The 18,501-nt window shown below is 34.8% G+C and overlaps 1 protein-coding gene across 3 annotated transcripts in view; it reads right to left on the minus strand.

Annotated features, from left to right (window-relative positions):
• Positions 1–18,501, minus strand: part of LOC120347437 (3',5'-cyclic-AMP phosphodiesterase 4C-like) — a 123,243-nt gene that overhangs the window by 78,120 nt on the left and 26,622 nt on the right. Inside the window, exon 1 of one of the 3 annotated variants that reach the window (XM_039417406.2) lies at positions 8,023–8,612. The exons of the other annotated variants lie outside the window; for them this stretch is intronic. Within the exon in view, the coding sequence (XP_039273340.2) occupies positions 8,023–8,522 (500 nt within the window). The 5' untranslated portion in view covers positions 8,523–8,612. Of the gene's footprint in view, positions 1–8,022; positions 8,613–18,501 lie in introns of those variants that run through there. 3 annotated transcript variants of the gene reach the window in all.

Genomic DNA, 18,501 nt, shown 5'->3' on the forward strand with positions numbered 1-18,501 from the left:
TGACATAGTAACATCTCGATTTATTAACAAAAATATACATTCTGAATATTATAACGTAATCCATCCTAGATCCGCCAACTAGAGGCGATTGCAGACTGAAGCAATCGTAGACGAACCTCCGTGAAATTGGGACCATAGGCTCAATCCATTTTCATACTGTTACATTGTAGCATGTAATACCGAATGAAATCGTCTTTTTTTTCTATTGTAAGTATCTGCTTCCACCGTCTCAGTACTTCATAATGCCTGTGACGACATAAATAATTTATTCGCCAAAATAGAATATCCATTACTTTTTTTTTTATTTCTGGCCACATTTGTATGGAATGGGTTTCTATACACCTTTATGCACGGCCAGGCCAAAACATCTAGTAACCTTTTGACTACCCTACTTTACATTGAAGTAAATATTTCTTGTCAAAACTGTCAAATTTTTTATAATAGTCAGAATTTGAGAAAAGGTCAATGGTGAACTATTTGAGGAACCACGACTACCGTCTGCATTGCAAAAGAACAAATGATAACTAAACTTTAGAATAGGAATAAAATGACTAAACCGCATCGGCCTTATCTACCTTGAAAATGTACCTAATGCCAGTTTCAAATACTTTCTCTTATAATTCGAACGCATTAAATTAAAACTGAAACATAATCCAAACAATTTGCAAACTGTGACCGACAGAATTTGTACCAATATTTATTTATATGCGGTTATATGCGTACTTTTCAATACGACTTCTTTGGCCCAGATCCTCATTAGAAAGAGTACAATGCTAAGGCTTTCTGGGACGATTCGCCATGCATCGTAACCAAGAAGGCCCCGTAGGAACATAATATATGTCTTCATATCGGCCCGTCAATAGGATCGATAAACATCGTCAAGTCAATATTATGCAGAGTACTATCCTCATGCAAAATGTATCAATTTCCTACGGGGGACTTCCTTTACCTACAGAAATTTAATTTTGGTCAGGCCACAACTGAGACACTCATCAAACGAATCAACGATACCAAAAATATAGAAGGTATACACCGAAAACGATATATTGCCACTTGCCAGTATATAATAGTAACGCATAAGGTCCTTCCTCCTTAAATTTACACCATATGTAGAATCAATCTCTTCGCTCCAACGATCACTAACATACTTCTTTCACTTCTCACATAGTTTAATTCACTACAGCAAGGTAATTCAAATAGCTTTATTCAATCGGTATCAGCTGACCTGTGTCTTACCCACAAATCAGTGAACCGCACTGCACATAATAATCTAATTCCAACCAGACATTGACAATGTTGTCAGTGACGGTCCATTGATTTTCGGATCAAAATTGTGGTCGAATCGCAAGAAAGAATCAGAATTATCCCATAGCCCGCTTAATTTCTTTTAAAATAAATTCCCTAATTGCTATAGAAGACTAGCGGTAATAACGCAAACGCCAAAACACTGCATTGCGATCTTGATTACCCCTTTGGCGAAAAGACCCAAACAACGATATTTTAATTAACTGAAATGGATGCCTACAACAACATATAGTCAGGGAATTTGGCAGTCTGTCCATTCTCTAATATGCCAAATGGTCCTCTCTCACACGTGGGGGACGTTGTTTATGATTTTGTCAATCGATCTGATGCATATTAATATTATTATCAATGAAATCGAAATTGGAAGCAGTCAACTGATCTATATTTTTCAAGCATGGTGCAAGGCTATAAAGACTCAATTTCTACATACCATGCTTGACAATATTCTAGTTGCTCCAAGAAGTCTAAAGAAAAATAGGGTCTGCTGCCCGAGGCCATTTATGACGCGCAATGGGCTTACGTGAAGGCGTGGACAGAATCATCGAAATTTCGATGATATCTGGCTATAATGTGTTCGTTATCGACAAGCGCGTATTGATCGCTTTATTTGGGTTTCGGCGAAATTATCTATACGCACAAATAATTATATTAAATGGGCTTCATTAAGAATTCAAAATTTAAATTCAGTTTCAACTTCAATCAGTAAAAATAAATGAAAATTAATTCTAACATTGCAAAAATTCGTTTGTTGCATAGGTCGAAAGTAGCTAAAAATCAACAGTCTGCGGCACACGAATGCAAGTTTTCGGTTAGTATGCAATGCTGTTACACGCTGATTGCAGCCATCAATACAATTGCAACCGTCGACCTGCAATATCACATCGGCCAGAAAACTGCTACTACCTCAGAATACGCGTTGGGGCAACGGAAAAACAGTTTGACTAGTATGTGTATAGTAGGACAGGGCCGTAATAAATATTGATTATTTTATTTATTACAACATATTAGTTTTGAACGGACGGAGAAACAGGAATCGATTGCTCCGGATTTCATGATGATAAAATAGTCTGCTCTGCATCTACAAACAAAATTAAAACCGTATGAAAGGGCACTTCAATAACAACTGTTTGGGCATTGAGGTTCAAAACTAGTTGCACATTCATGCTATGACAACCCAACTCAGGTTATTTCCGGCAGAAACAAGCTAACAACCAGCACCAGTCATTATTGCAAGTGCCAGTACAACCATCCCATTTTAAAATCATCCACTTTCACCAGAAGTATACAAACGGATCTATAAATATATATGTGTCCTTTTATGCCTATTATAATGACGTGAACGAATACAGTCTTTAAGACTTCAAAGTACAAATATGAACATAACTAGATTCCATAGTTCGAGTAAACTAATCCAAACCGAATTTTATTAAAAAATCAGATCATTATTTCCTCCAAAACTATATGACCCGTAAACATTACAGTAGATGGCTCGTCGGTGTCAAATTTTGCCAAGTTTTACTCGCTTTTACCAACTCATATTGAAAATTGTATATTTCACTTTTGCCCAAGATTTATATCATTAATTTAGATGGTGTTATCAGATAAATCATGGAGCTATTATATTTTGATTCTAGAACACGGGAAAGTGGTAATACAACACATAACCAACCGGTAATGTAGAAAAACGTGCCCATAGTAACTAAATAAGCAACATCAAAAACATTGTATCAAACCCGTATTGTATTGTTTATTTCCACCTAAATATATGATCACATAAACTCAATTTTCCAACTTACCAACAAGTTTTCTTCTTAAAACCAGGATCAGCGAATACCGATTTTATAAATCATATCTGCACTTACAGTTTACTTTGTCAAACTTTATATAACACCAAACAAGGAGTTGATTTTCATCAGACAATCCATGCGGTATTGGGAAGATGTTCCTCCTCGGAATATAACGGTCAGTTGTGCACAAAGGAGTATTAATATTGAGGAATTTTTCTATTATAAACCAATACCAATTTGTTCCACATTGACACAAATGGCAAATATTTTTAGGAAGAAACGGAATTGAATTCAAGTCATACTAATTTCACACCATACGCATTAGCTTGGCGGATGTAACAAATGAGCAGCTTTATTTGATAGCTAGTGATTTTCATATAATTCTACAAAAAAAATCTGTAAGCAAAAACTCGCATATTATGCATATTTGCAATAAAGTCTCTACTAAATTACCTGCTGCCGTGAAATCAAAACGTGTATACAAAAAATTCTATCCATCTCATACTAGAGTTCACATTTTGTTTGATATACTAATCGAAGCTACCGAGAATAAAACAAATGTTGTCTCAATGTGACATATTTATTACCAGTACGCGCCACAAGTAAATATGACCACAAGTACCCGCGCTTTATGGACTCGATTGACTAAAAATTTTAGAAATGTACAAAAATTTCACTCGCATTTTTGCTTTCATTTATACCAAAAATTTTGCCCATCATTTGTTTCACAAATAACTCACACCTATAAAATGCTCACTATGCGATCATTGCGCACGTGGCAATAAGAGAAATTCACATATAAGTCATATTAAATCTAATATTAATAAACAACAATAGTCTTGCTATTTACTTCAGTTATACACTTATACATCGAATATGATACTACCTATTCTTCAACTCTCTGACAATCATGCCACAGTTATGATAGTAAAATCAGATCAAGGGCTAATTTCAATTGCATGATATGAAGGACTAGGCTGCTGGATTCCTATATCTGAAACTATTGATTTGTTGCCAGTCAGTGAATACGTATGCATCGATTATTTCTAAACAAAATCTCTTTTGTTTTGTCGTTAAAATAGGAGATCACGTTCACGGAATACATCAACCTTGATTGACTCTTTTGACTTTTAACGAAAAAAAAACGCAATAATAGCATTTTTCTAAACACCATAGCATGCAAATCTGTTTTACCGATTGGTGATCGACCGAATAGCACGAATTTAGCGGAAAGTAATTGAAAATGAATTTTAATTTACAATACGTTTACTTTGTTTAAATATACATTGGAATTGTGATTTAAGATAAGTTTCAAAATAATGTTTGGTATAAATTATGAATACCTTGCAAGCAAAGATTTCCAAAAAAATTTTAAAAATGCCATTTGAGTCGCCCAAGTGAATATCAATACTTTTATAATCGTCTTCCAATTAGCTTGACTCGTACAATCGCAAATTGGCGAGCTCATTATTTTAGACAGTGGGGGTAATCAATCAGAAGACTCCTTGACTGCTAATTAACATAACCTACGTCATTTCAGAATTCTGTTACATATTTGTAAATCTGTAACAGCCAGCCTATCCATCAAATTAAATATAGAAATCGAAAATGAATTTCTTTTGTAAATTAAAATCATGCTCCTCAAATTTATTCAGCTTAACATCACTCAGTTGTATTTCAATCTCAGAATAAAGTAGGACTCAGTCGTTTCGTATTCCATTGGCTACTGCAGAATATCATGGAAGCGGGGCTCCCGAAGTATGCGAACCAAGATGGCGGACATCGGAATGTAATATGTGTACTAGGTTAGGGTTAGGCCATAATTTTAGGTATAAATACTACGGGAGACTCTTGGCTAGTCCTCGAACTGATAATAGGACTAAAATAAGGAAAATTGGAAAAAAATTATCGCCTAACCCTAACCTGTTACCCATGTTACGTTCCGATGTCCGCCATCTTGGTTCGCATACTTCGGGAGCACCATGGAAGCTTTATAACAATGCTATCATATCAACGGAATAAAACCGTGTTGGAAAGTCATATCATGGCTATCTATTTTCATGCTATCTGTCCATGAAGTCGCAGACACATGAGCCTCGCATCCAAAACTCACATCTATTACAAATCTTATTTCAATATGAAAAAAACGAAGATATACAGAGATCAGTGAAGGTCTGATATTGTTCCAAAATATTCATGAGTTCCAGAAAGTACAAAAGCGAAAGGTGGTTTGAACCGCGCACTATATGAAGAAATGGAAAATAAATTTTCATCTAAAAGTAGTCTCGCTGGCCAAGAAAATAAATTTAAAATCAAGAGTCCTCTAATTACTATACCGATGTCGCATACTTGCAGTTAGTTTCGTTTATCTAAGCCCACGGTGTATTTTCCATCATTCGAGAACATTTAATGTACTGTGCTTTGAGGTCATATCAGACACGAAAATGTGGTTAGTCTAATCGATATAAAACATATAATGCTTTTCTAATGAAATTTTTGAACAATTTTTCCTCAGTTTTAACATAATCAAAAACTAAATTCGTATTTTGATTTTTGTAATATTATGTAAATTGTGTTGCGACAGAAGATACGAAATTAATAACTGTAAAATGACACAATATTCTGCGCATTTTTTTAACCCAAATGAAAAAATATACATGCAGGCAGGCAAGACAAATTTCTTATTATATTTCAATATTCATTTCCCGATGAATAATTTAGGATTGACGTCATCAATGAGCATCAATCAGCTTTTTAGTGCAATCCTGGCAATGAGCCCGTCTAATTATTGTTCGCGGGTAATGATTTACGGCGATTTTACAAAGAAAACTTGCTTTTGCAATCCGAATTATACGTTCTATGATTATCATTAAGCCCGCATGGGAAGAATAAAATTAAAAAATAAGCATGACCACTGGCATTCCGAGGTATCTTAGGATGAAATTGTTAGGTGGAAACCCCATTGACCAATCGGTCCGAATTGGATGAAGGATCAAGTCTAATTAGCATTATCAAACAAAGAGAAAATTCTCATAATTCTCTTAGCGCTTTTGGTAATTATCAACGCAACAAAAAATGATTTATAACGTGGATAAAAGAAGAAAACGCTAAAAATCGCAATCGATCAAGCGTCGTCATAGATATTTAGACGAGGTGTATATTTAGCCCGTACTCTAGATACAGGTGTAAATTTCGTGAATAAGGAAATTGGAATTTTGTGTTTTTACCCTCACAAATTGATTTAACATTCAAGTAAATTAACTTACTGTCACTCGCGATTTATCGAAACTGATATGATACATATAATGGATATCATAATACCGGTGTATTAGTTATGAGATAAAGCCTCCTAATGTTGAAAGAAACGAGTATGGCTGTAGTATTATCAAAATAAATCTCCAATTATAGTATTTTAAAGTTGGCTCAGTTTTGAATAACATATAAGAGATAACAAAATGATACTGTGCTAATGTCATACACGAGTCATATCACCTCCAATTTTACTTAACAAGTCAACGTTACAGCATTACGGTAACATCTAGGTAGATACTAAGCAATCTCAGTGACAATGTCCATTTTAAATGTAAAATATTACATAACTTCACTTCACGCCTTGAAATTCTACCCTGATGAACGCCACCTGTTTTTCTCGGCAATCGTGAAATAAAGTATCATATTGCGTTTAAATTAATATTCAAAAGATACTCATTCAAAGTTAAAATCTTGTTTCAGTGCCTTCTTTTGAGTCAGCATCACGGCTAACTGATGATATTGACCCCCTCTAGCGACACCTTGCGAACACTTGCTGGATGATTGTTGTGTGATAGCACAATACGATATTGTCAGCATCTCGCGACAAAACCGTTTGTTGGAAAATCTAAGCGAAGATATAAGCACAGTGCCTACGTCTATGTAACTCAGGTGTTAAAACAGAATAGAATGTTCATCACGAAACAATCTTATCATAAGTAATATCATAAGAAAAATAAACTAACGTAGAAAAAGCGTTATTCAAGAGTAATTTATGTGTCAGAAAAGCGAAAGTAAAATGTGTTTATTCATTTTCGCGGTGAATCAGCATATTTTTCAGTTATTCGTCACGTTTGATGATTCATTTAACAAAATATCATTTACTTTTATTTTCCCCGTCAATTACTCCAATGTAGATCAAGGGTAAGCGACAAATGAAAAATAAAATGTCATCATACTGAAACATTATTGTGTGAAATTCATTCATAACTTTAATTCAAGGTAAAAGTAATTGATAGTTTGCAGTCAATGAAGAAGTTTGTAGTCAATGAAGAAGTTTGTAGTAAACTCAATCACACCTTATACTTAGTTTGGTTATAAGTTCAGTCGGAATAGGGTAGACAAGACTACATTATTTGCCATCACGGAGAATCAAAAATTATCTAAATAATGGTGCAATGAGTTTTGTGGTACAGGCAATGAATGAGCACCTAGAACAAATGCAAAATCCATATTCATCAATGACAATATAGCGGGGCCCTCACAATAACAGAAGTGATATAGTAACACATTAATGTCACTATAAGATTAAGTCACGCAACTAATTTTGTTCGCCTACTTTACATCAAGTTGTGTAAAAGGAATGAAACCAATGGACGGGGGTATATTCACTTGGCTAACACAGACAGTCCCCGACCTCGTAATAGAACTAAAATCGGAAAAAAATTATGACCTAACCCTAACCTGGTACACACAGTATGGGAGTACCTCAGCGTCTATTCTTGTACCACATCAAGGCATACGATTGGCAAAGATGAAGATGCACAGAGTTTATATGAGAACAGTCGAACGAGATTAAAATATGGCATATTCAAAATTGTCTGTTTAACGACGTGATTTAATAGTGTTATGTACACTGTACAAAATAACAGCATAAAACAAACAAAACTGTAAGTCTAACCTCATTTTTGCCAGTGTAAATCTTCTGTTGTGATCACCACCTCTCTTGACTATAATTCTTCTCAGCATGGAAGGCGATCCAACCGGTGATGTAGTGGGACTCAATCTGTCCGGAGATCCATAATCTCTAATATTCTGCCGTAGTTTTGCTGCTTGGTGCTTGCTTTCCAGCCTTCTGAGCGTCATTGGTGAGAGTGTGGGATGCACAGGTCTACATTGATCGTAGACGGGACTTGGTGATCGAGGGCTGGACCTGACGATTGTAACCGGAGTTCGAGCTATTTCAGCATCAGATTGTCCTTCTCTACCCATGATTTTGTTGTTATTATTCTCGATTCCTTTTTCAGAATTTTCCATGACTGTTTTGAGACCCGAAGCGGTTCTTCTGACCATCAAAGGAGAGGAACGAGGCGAATTTCTCGAAGTATTCAGGCGACGAAAAAACGCCGATCCGTCACTAGGTATGCCAGTAGAAGGGTGATGTGACGGCGAAGTCGCCATTTTAAGTCTTTTCACAGGCTTGTAATTTTCTCCGTTTCACCCTATATTTATTGTTACTATAAACACACCTTGTTCAATGACTATAACTCTGTTTAACTGACAAAAAGATACCAGTGATAAAAAAATTTTGCAATGTTTGGTATGTATGAGACTGTCCAGAGGTACATCAAAAGATACAAAAATAGAATAGTTTTTACAACACTATCTAAAGCAACGTGAAAACTAACTAGCATATGCATGTAAACAATCATCTAAAATAAATTCATAAAGCAAACCGATACACGAACCTCATTTTTCCGGGTACAGTCCGTAAAGTATTTATTGATATATCTTAAACGAGAGACACAGAAATTTTTCCCTGACAATGGCAGATTCATATTTGTCAAAATTTTACGAAGACTTATTCCCAGTATTTTGTATGCAAACAATATCAAGTAATGTCCATATAAATTTATTAACACTTACTCTGCAAAATAAGGAAGGCACTCCTAACAAAATCAACAGTGATGGGTCGTCCTAATGATAAATTCACCTGTCATACTTTTATAGAAAGGATCATAATTAGGAATCACTATGTCAACTGCTTTTAATCATGCATATTATGGTAAAGTTACTTAGTTTTAATAGTAATTGTGCTCATAAACTTGGAATTTTAAGTGTGATCTTCTGAGTAACTACACCTTCAATCAGAACAAGGTGCAGTAGTTGTAACAGCAGGGGCTTTTATGCCAAAAAAAACTCTAATTTTGTTGCAGTACGGCTTATATGAAATATAATGGAATTATAGCTTTGTAGGACAAAATAGTTAAACTCATCGTAGGAACAGTATACTGTACCGTAATTCTTGGACGTATCCCAACCAATTCAACCTGCTACAATTTACTTTGACAAAAGTAATGAGCACTTTGAAGTAATGTACCACCAAAATGCTTATATAAAAAATATTTCTCAATGTGATAAAATAAGTTTAAACTACAACCAGAATATGTTGAGTAAAAAAGAATTGATTATCCGACCCATCAGATTTGCGCTGTAAAAGATCACTGCAACAGAGTCCTGAATCGATATGCACTTCAATATCATAATTAGAAAAGTATTCAATTCCCTTGCCTTATAAACGGAATTTTTATGTTTTGGCGTTGATTTAAAGCACATTAAGAATCCCATATATGTACTTAAGAATAAGCAAAGATACACAATATTTTCTGACTAGGTTAATCTCCAGGCATACGTACCTATACATACGTACTTAACACTAAAAAGGGTTCTATTCCCAACGAACTCCTATCCTATTGATACATACGGCGAAATTCTTCCATTCAAACACGTTATGAAAATAAGGATCACGCTGTACTTATCTTTTTCGTTTACTCTATAAGTCAATATACACACTTTACGTAATATTGTGAATAAGAATATTGGTAACAAATCTACTAATCAAGTATGGTCAGGGATAAACTATTCTCGTCTAAATAAAAATATTCAGGTGTCCATGCTTAATACCTTGTAATTGGCATTACTATACGTGTCAAGGTTACAATGTGTCAAGACACATCCGGGCGAATCATTGAAATGTTTCTCGCGCTTTTGATAACGAAGCATGTTTAGCAAATTTAGGAAAATAAATAAACTTTTCGCTGTTATGAATGAATATGGTCATTCTCTTATTTTATAATTGTATTCAAGCACGCTTAAATTACTCTAGGTATGTAATACAATCTACTCAAAATTTAATTTTGATGTAAATTGCAACAAACGGGTAACCGATTTAACCAATTTCAAAAAAGTGTACTCGATAGTACAGGAATGACCTTGGGAGTCCACTAGAAAATCAAAACAAAAATATTGAGGTGGAAACTACTAAACGCATACAGCAGGTATCCCGCTACGAGGAAAAAACGAATCCAAGGTATTGTGAATCACTTTTGCAAAACAAATCGAAACTTCTGTTGACACTATATTGCTCAACGCCATGGAGATTAAAATAAATTGACATAAAAAATTGCTTAGCACAGACCAATTTGCAGCTTTATAATCTCTGTCTCAAATTCCACATCAAATACACGACCTATGTTTCACCTGTAATAATCCACTAAGATATTTTGTACAAAACCCAAAAAGTAATATCTGCGATAAAACGCTATTTCGTAACTCCACAAAACCGGTAAAAACCATTTCATAACATCCATCTGTACTATATATAACAATCTATCAACATGGATTTCACGAGTTCATCGTGTATTTGAGTGGCGGGTCGAGATTGGTATGTAGCTTGTTATCATTGTTGGTAATATCATATGTTTTCATATTACTAGACAAAGGATGCCGCACTAAACCTCAAGTGGACACAGTGTTCCCATACACCAAGAAACAACAAAGCCAATGACAATAGAAGCTCAATTCGCGCGCCCGTATAACACAATAAAATCAGGCGGCATTAGATATTATTACCAATATGGAATTATTCACCAATCACCAATACCGATCGATGGGTATCACCTAAGCTAATATATGAATATAACCCAAAATAACCGATAAAAAAAAGGTGGACTTTCAGATGCCATTTATTGATATTTCGCAGTATGTCGCAATCAATCGTTGAAGATCAAATTTCAGTACAAACATCATCACATACATAACAAACGATTCTATGAGTAAAAACAAAATTAAAAATGTTACCCACCAAGACATCTTGAGATAGCTTTTTCATTCGCTTATTTATTTATGGGTGAAATAAGATGTATTTTATTATGACATGATGAGGGATCATTAATATCTCCATCAAAATTGTCGACCAATATATAAGTGTAATTCCTATATTTGACATTTAATATATATCTAGACGGACTCGATTAACGACGGAATCCTAAAGATAGCAATGATACCCTGTTATTCCAGCAAAATTGAAAAGTAGAAAGTTTCACGACTTATTTGTCAAGACGTATTGCATATGGGCTGTAATCAGCTATATTGCCTAGTTAATGTTTGCACTATAACTTAACATTCGTACATGATTCATCGCCTGAATTAATCAAAAATACCCCATTTCAAATAGGTGTAGGGATTCGTTTTTCCATCGGTTATTATTAATGAGCCACAACGTCGTCGCAGTATTAATGGCAGATCGTAATCGGAGATAAAGAGTGGATTTGCGTCACAATCATTGGGGGATGCGCATGTCAAATTTGATAAAACCTACACTTTTACAACGTAAAATCAAATGGTATTTAGCTATAAATATTTTTCGCTGAAGTGTGGGACCAACACTGGTCATGTATAATGAGGAATTCAATGAGGAGTAATCATATCAAAATGCATGTATGAAGTGAGCAATTCATGAACTAAGTAATAGATAAAGTATATCCAACACCCAATGGAAATATACCTAACACCTATAAAGCGAGTATACTTGATGGCCATGATTTGTTATAATTTACTGTCGGTTCAGGGTATTATATCATCTAATGCGCAACTTTATTCAAAATAAATACCGATATCTGTCAGACAAAAAATCAGATTTTAACTCAACGTTTCGGAATCCCAATTTGTTATTTCGTTTAATCTACAAGCTGTCAAATTTTGTTCAATCTGCGGGCTGTCAGATTTCAATTGAATGCTTCGTAATTCCAATTTGTTTTTTTTTGTTCATAATTTTAAGCGGTACTGACCTCTCCTATCACACACCCCTCTAAACGATGAGTTTATTTTAACAGCTTCCATTAACATGTATATGAAAGATTTGAAGTAGGAGCATTGTATACATCCATCTATAAGAAATAAATCCCACCGTTACAGCAAAACAAACCTACCAAGCTAAGTAAGGCTTACAAATGCCATAACGGAACACTGAACGAGAACACAGGATATTAAACGTGTAAGCGCCTTTGATTGATCGAAATAAAACCGTGTTGTAGCATAGACAAATCCCACTATTGAAATGTTTCATATTTCAAATGAAGCGTACCAAGATCACAGGGATAATAAACCATTCGCTGGCTTTAAATCTCTCCTAAATCATTAATTATTCTGTATTGTACAGTGAAGCGTAGAGATACGTTAAGTTAAAGCATAGTGGGTCGTATACAGTCATTTATACATTCCTAGTTCTGTATTGCAGATTTGAAATAATTCCTTCAACAAAACGCGGAATCAAATTCACCATGCATTTGCGAGACGCAATATAAACCGCATTACGCAGAAAGACATTTAAACGCAAAGAGTCCGTCCCCTTTTAACCCCGTAAACGACGCCACATGCATTCCACAACGATGATCTGAATACTTCGACAATCACAACTACCTCATTCACCTTCGCTGAGTTGCTAACACTTCATTCACCATACCAATCGCAATTGCAAAACGAAAAAAAGTTTAGCTGACAAGGCGGATAAATTAGCAACTCATAAATATCGCCGAAACCTACGAGCGTCGGGTCACTTGGGAATTGCATTGCCCAATAAAGTAAGTCACAAAATTTATTACAGGTCGCCCTAAATCTTTGTTCGATTAATATTTATATGTTAAAAAATTATTCTAAGCAGTTCCAGAGTAATATTGTGCAATTCAACACTGGTCATTGACGACATGCGCGGACTGGCGATAATGGCGTATGTACTAATTCCTCGGTGGTCTGTAGTGGGTGTCGCGAATTCTAATGCTATACTGTATCCATAGAAATCAGTGTACCTAATTATAACAAATAGGTAGGTCATTTTTCTGTGATCTATTTAATTTTGTAAGCATGATACAATGATCTCAGGACGCATTGTAAGGGCGTTTGACTCTAACTTTTCGAAAAATAAGTAAAACTGATAGTCCAATAAAATAATCCGACCAATCCAATAGCATCAGTCAATCCTAGCGGACTTCGCTTCCATTTCCACTAACGTACAAATGAAACAAATGCTCGAACTGTAAAGCCCAAGTCTGACTTGTAACTCGCTCCTGTGATCGACATATTTAATAAAGAAAATCCCACAACCTCATTAAACAATGTCGTTCAAACAAAATTAAACTTTGAACTGAATCTTGGAACAAAAAAAACAATTTCATCAAAATGCTCATATCTAAAAGTAAATTTACTTTTCGGCGTGTTGGGCTGTGTAAAATGACATTTCAAGAATTATAATTGATGTTTAAAAAGGTTTTCGAATCGAAATTTGAATCAACATAATATGATGAATATCGAATCAAAACATACGAACGCTAAATTTAATATAATCTAATACCACAGTATATACATAAATATTTCACAACAGACTGTAATCTTTTGAAGCACAAATTGTAGATATACATGCTTTATATTGGCCGATGAAAACTCCCAAATTATGGGTAATATAATGAAATTCTGAGAAAAATTTGAGTTGCAGCGACCTTTTTCAAATTTCAAATTATCAATTAGAGAGTTTCAAGACGAAAGGGCGTATGATGAAATTCCGAAAAGCTTCTATTTAAAAATATTACAAAAAAATGGTTGTTTTCATGCAGCATTCAATCTCTAACCATAGCTTGAAGCAATGTTCACCACCACATTATTTTAATAAAAAGTTACAGTAGTTTAAAAATATACATTTTTCCCGTTTTGCCCTTTTCGGTTAGATTCCCTGAATTTCACCTTTACAACATATTATTGATAAATGGTGCGGCTTTAAGCAGTCCATGCTTGGCAAATTTACTTCAAATTCAAACATCAAACTGCAAAAAAATCAATATAAATTCTGACTATCTAACCAAAAACAAACCACAGCCCTGTTAAATATCAAAAATTTAATACGAACTATAAAACCTTTATCCATGACGATCAGAAAACTTACAGCGATTTCATTTGAACCTCTAGAGTCAATTTTCTCCTAAGAAATTACCCCATGGGCGTATGCCTTCTTGTATCGTAATAATTTCTTCACGAGTCGTGCCGCGATAGACACAATAACAATATGTCAATGCGCTCAATTTTTCATCATTTCTAAATTGAGCCGAGTAATTTTTCTCCAAACGTTGTCATGTTAGCCGCATAAATTTGAAAATTGCCCAAACGCGTAACCAACCATCTATTACTTCAACAGATTATATCAGCAATAATATACCGTAACATCTTATTTATATTTGTCAACAGTGGACCACGGATAAACCAATATGGCTGTGTGTCGAATGAACATCACACGAAACAAGAAAGCGATGTCCAAACATATGGACACGAAAGCCAAAACGAAGTAGTACGGGTATGCAATCTGTCACAGTAGACTACCGGTACCGCAGTCTTCATGACTTTGCCTGACCAACGTTTTCGCACAGAGAAAAGCGAATCCCTGAGAGCCCACAGAAATCTTTGAAATCAGTAATAGCCTTCTAGTGAAAAAACAATCTTCAACCATCAATAAAAAAACAATTTGGCCCATTAGTAATGAGAAGAACGATTTTTTCACAAGAAAAAAAATTCTGACAACAACCTAATAACAAAACGATCCATATGTAGCCTACACTTAGTGTCCAATAAGGAACGAGTTTTAACCCAATTGTAACTAGTTTTATCGAACAGATTTCCGCTCAAATGTCCGCAGCAGAGCACTTCGTAGCTTTCGTTACACTTAGATCATACGCGGCCGATCTTGGATCCCTATAAGTAAGACGGCATGAATAATGTTCGAGCATTGAATGTTTCCCTAAGAATCAACGTCTTCGTATAATTCTGTTTTTGTTCTGTAATTTTGTTTTTCTTCTGTAAACTAACGAGAAGCCAAAAGTTACGCAGCAATTGGAATTTGCGCAGTCGCTCAGAGATAACCTTTTCACTGGGACAGATATTCAATATTGGAAATATTCAAGCATTGACTGGTTTTCGTAGTTTTGCGTTAGTTTTTTGTTTTTGTTTACAAAATTTAAGTATGAATCAGATAACCCAGTCGTCATTTTATCGTCCGAAAATTTTCAGTCTAATTGCAGTAAGCAAGCACAACCCCCAAAAAATGAATATTATAAACCTTTAAAATTAGCTTACAGTACTCATTAAGTTTGGAACAAAATAGTGATTTCGTAGATGCAACCAGTTTGCATGTTCCAAATTGCGAAAATACTTTCGAAATAAGCTTCAAAAATTTCGCAATCGTATGAAGTATAAGAATATTTTTTCTGGGCTCCGATGTTCGGAAAACGTCCATTCATCAATTTCACTGAAAGAATAGGTGTTTTCTACCTTTTTCTCCAATTTAGAACATACTATATTTTAACAAGTGCTCCGAACATTGCTTGACACACTCACTCAGTTGTGGGACACTACTAATGATTTTATCAAAGCCGGAATCTTTCCTGTATCACTTAGATTGTATCAGTTCTAACTCATTAAGTAAGGTTTAAACTGGTTCTATTGTATATGTAGATAAAATTTGCTCCCTGCAATGCGTTAATTGCTAGACACTCGACTCTAGGTAACTCAAAGGGTACGACTCTGATTCAAAATCAGAAGACATACTACATACAACTCTCCAGAGAGTGGATTAGGGATATAACTGACCTAAATCCCCGAAGGTAGTGATGTGGTGGATATTAAACCTAGTTAGGGAATCTTTATCTGACATTTATTCCCGTATGTTTCATCACTGTCTTTCGTCGTCTGATTTAAATCAATACACGAAAATATACAATCAATAACCAAAACTTGTGCCTGATATTAGTTCTCAACGTATTTTACATATACCGTATAGAGAGCTCACATCAATTTTAACCGGAATCTTTTTTAGGCAACAACATAAGCTTAACTGAATAAAAAACATTAACAATAATTGTAACTACCAATATAATGGTTCGGAGATGGTGGACTTGAATAAAAAAGGTGTTTAACGATAAACGATGTTCTTGTTTTTATCATAAACTGGTTTGAAAATATGGCTTTTCGATTATTCGTGCTAAATATTCCTTTTTTACGCTTTTGCAAAGTAGATTCACTCTTCAATATATATTTACGAAACAACCCACAAAAATTATCGGTGTGGTTGCAAATATTCTGTGAAACCTTGCAGCATGGATTGTATAGGATACTTTGATATATATCCCTAATAAAACAAAAGCAGATAAGATAGTTGTATCATTTGTATACTCATGAATATTCCGGTTGCCAGAACAGATCGAGAATTGAGGCGAACTTATCAACACGTCCTTTATAACTGATGTTATAAAATTTATGGTCACACAAGGCTACGTCATAACACAGTTGTCGGATCCGAAATCGGTAGAATTGTTATTCGTCGTGGGTAGAGGTCTGACCAAAAAACGAACGACTATTGCCGCATTTCGTAATAGGATATGAGTGGGGAACATGTTGAAAATAACTTGTAAACACACATAACAGAGTCGAAAAAACGATTCTAACGATTCCAATGACCCGTAAGTGCCATAACCTTGTTTTGCCTCAATAAATTTAGTTCAGTCATGTTTTCAGAGAAACAAATACTTGCGAAAATAAAGACATAGACATCGTCGCCTTACTGGTTGAAAAACGAATCTTATACTCACTTATACTATGGTGGATCTTATACTCAATATATGGATTTCAAACATGATGGTTGACATATCGATATTGCATAGTAAATTACAAAGGAGCTACAAAGCAAGTTCTGCTATTGTGAGAAGTTAACATAGACGTCTTTTGACTGCCATATATTTGAGTAACCTAAACTGTGTGTATTGTTTGAGCTATATCTTCATTTTGTAGTCTATAAACATGAACAATTGCGAGATATTTGGGCACTCCTTTATCCACATTATGAACAGTGTTTATCGATACTGTAGCTTATGTTAAGCCTGTGCTCTCTGCAGTGTGGGCTGAGCAAAAAAAAGTTTGTGGAAAACGTTTCGTGCTTGGACAAGGAAATAAATTTCTAAATCACAACGCAAATATATTTCCAAATTGAAAATAAAATGCAGCCTGTAATTCCTAACACGGAAATAGTTTCAATCATTTTTTAACAGCTCTCCAAATACCCCGAAAATGTGTAATATTCATTGTACACGATGGGAATCCAGTTTAACTCGATCTACCAATACATAACAACAAGGAAATGAGCGCATTTCATCTTTTTTCATTATAACTTTATTCAAATAGATTGGTTTGCGTCAAATAACACTTGTGCAATAAATATACAGTAATCAGATTTTACACCTGTTTGCACAAATAGCTCGCAAATTTCATTACAACTTTAAATTCGGAAAACTCTAATTTGTGAGTTTAAAAAATTCATAAAAAAAAGAAAATAATTATGTAGATTCCTATATTATGCATGATACACATGTACCGATTTAAGCTATTTAAAATTTAAGCAATAAGAAAATTCATACTACCTACGCTATATTATGTACACTACAACGATCTATGAAAATTAATATCGAATTTGAATAAAGAATGACCGAATAGTCGAATAATCAAGGCTCCCCAACAATTTCACATGGGTAACATAGGAAAAGGCATCACAGGCCACGAAATTCGAGAACGATTTTTTTCTTTTCAACCCGCTGTTTAGCCTCAAACATCTAAATAAATACTTGCCCAGCACTGCATACGTGGCTTCATGATGTTCAAGTATTTATGGACCACATAAAAATGAAACCAAATTGTGATGTCCCCACAAACTCGAAAATCGGCTATGTCGAGTCCAGTCTAGCAAGAACCTGAATGTTGCGAAACCATCTCCGAGATATAAAGGACGCTAACCTTACTAGTACAGCGACGTAGAACTACATTACGTAATATTAGCAAAAAAAGTGTTAAGAATTCCGTAAGCCTGCGGTACGCTACAATCAACTATACGCGACTAATATATAAAAGCAGAATAACGTCCAAACCTTTAATTGCTTTGCTAATGGCAGGGTAAACGCAAAACAACCTGAAAAGGAAAAGTGACGTTATCAAATTATCAGACGCGGGGGATTCAAATATCAACTCTATATAATGCAACCGCAGATACACGCACGCCAACATCGTACATGCTTGC

Source organism: Styela clava, chromosome 11 (genome assembly GCF_964204865.1).
Source record: "Styela clava chromosome 11, kaStyClav1.hap1.2, whole genome shotgun sequence".
Lineage (NCBI taxonomy): Eukaryota > Metazoa > Chordata > Ascidiacea > Stolidobranchia > Styelidae > Styela > Styela clava.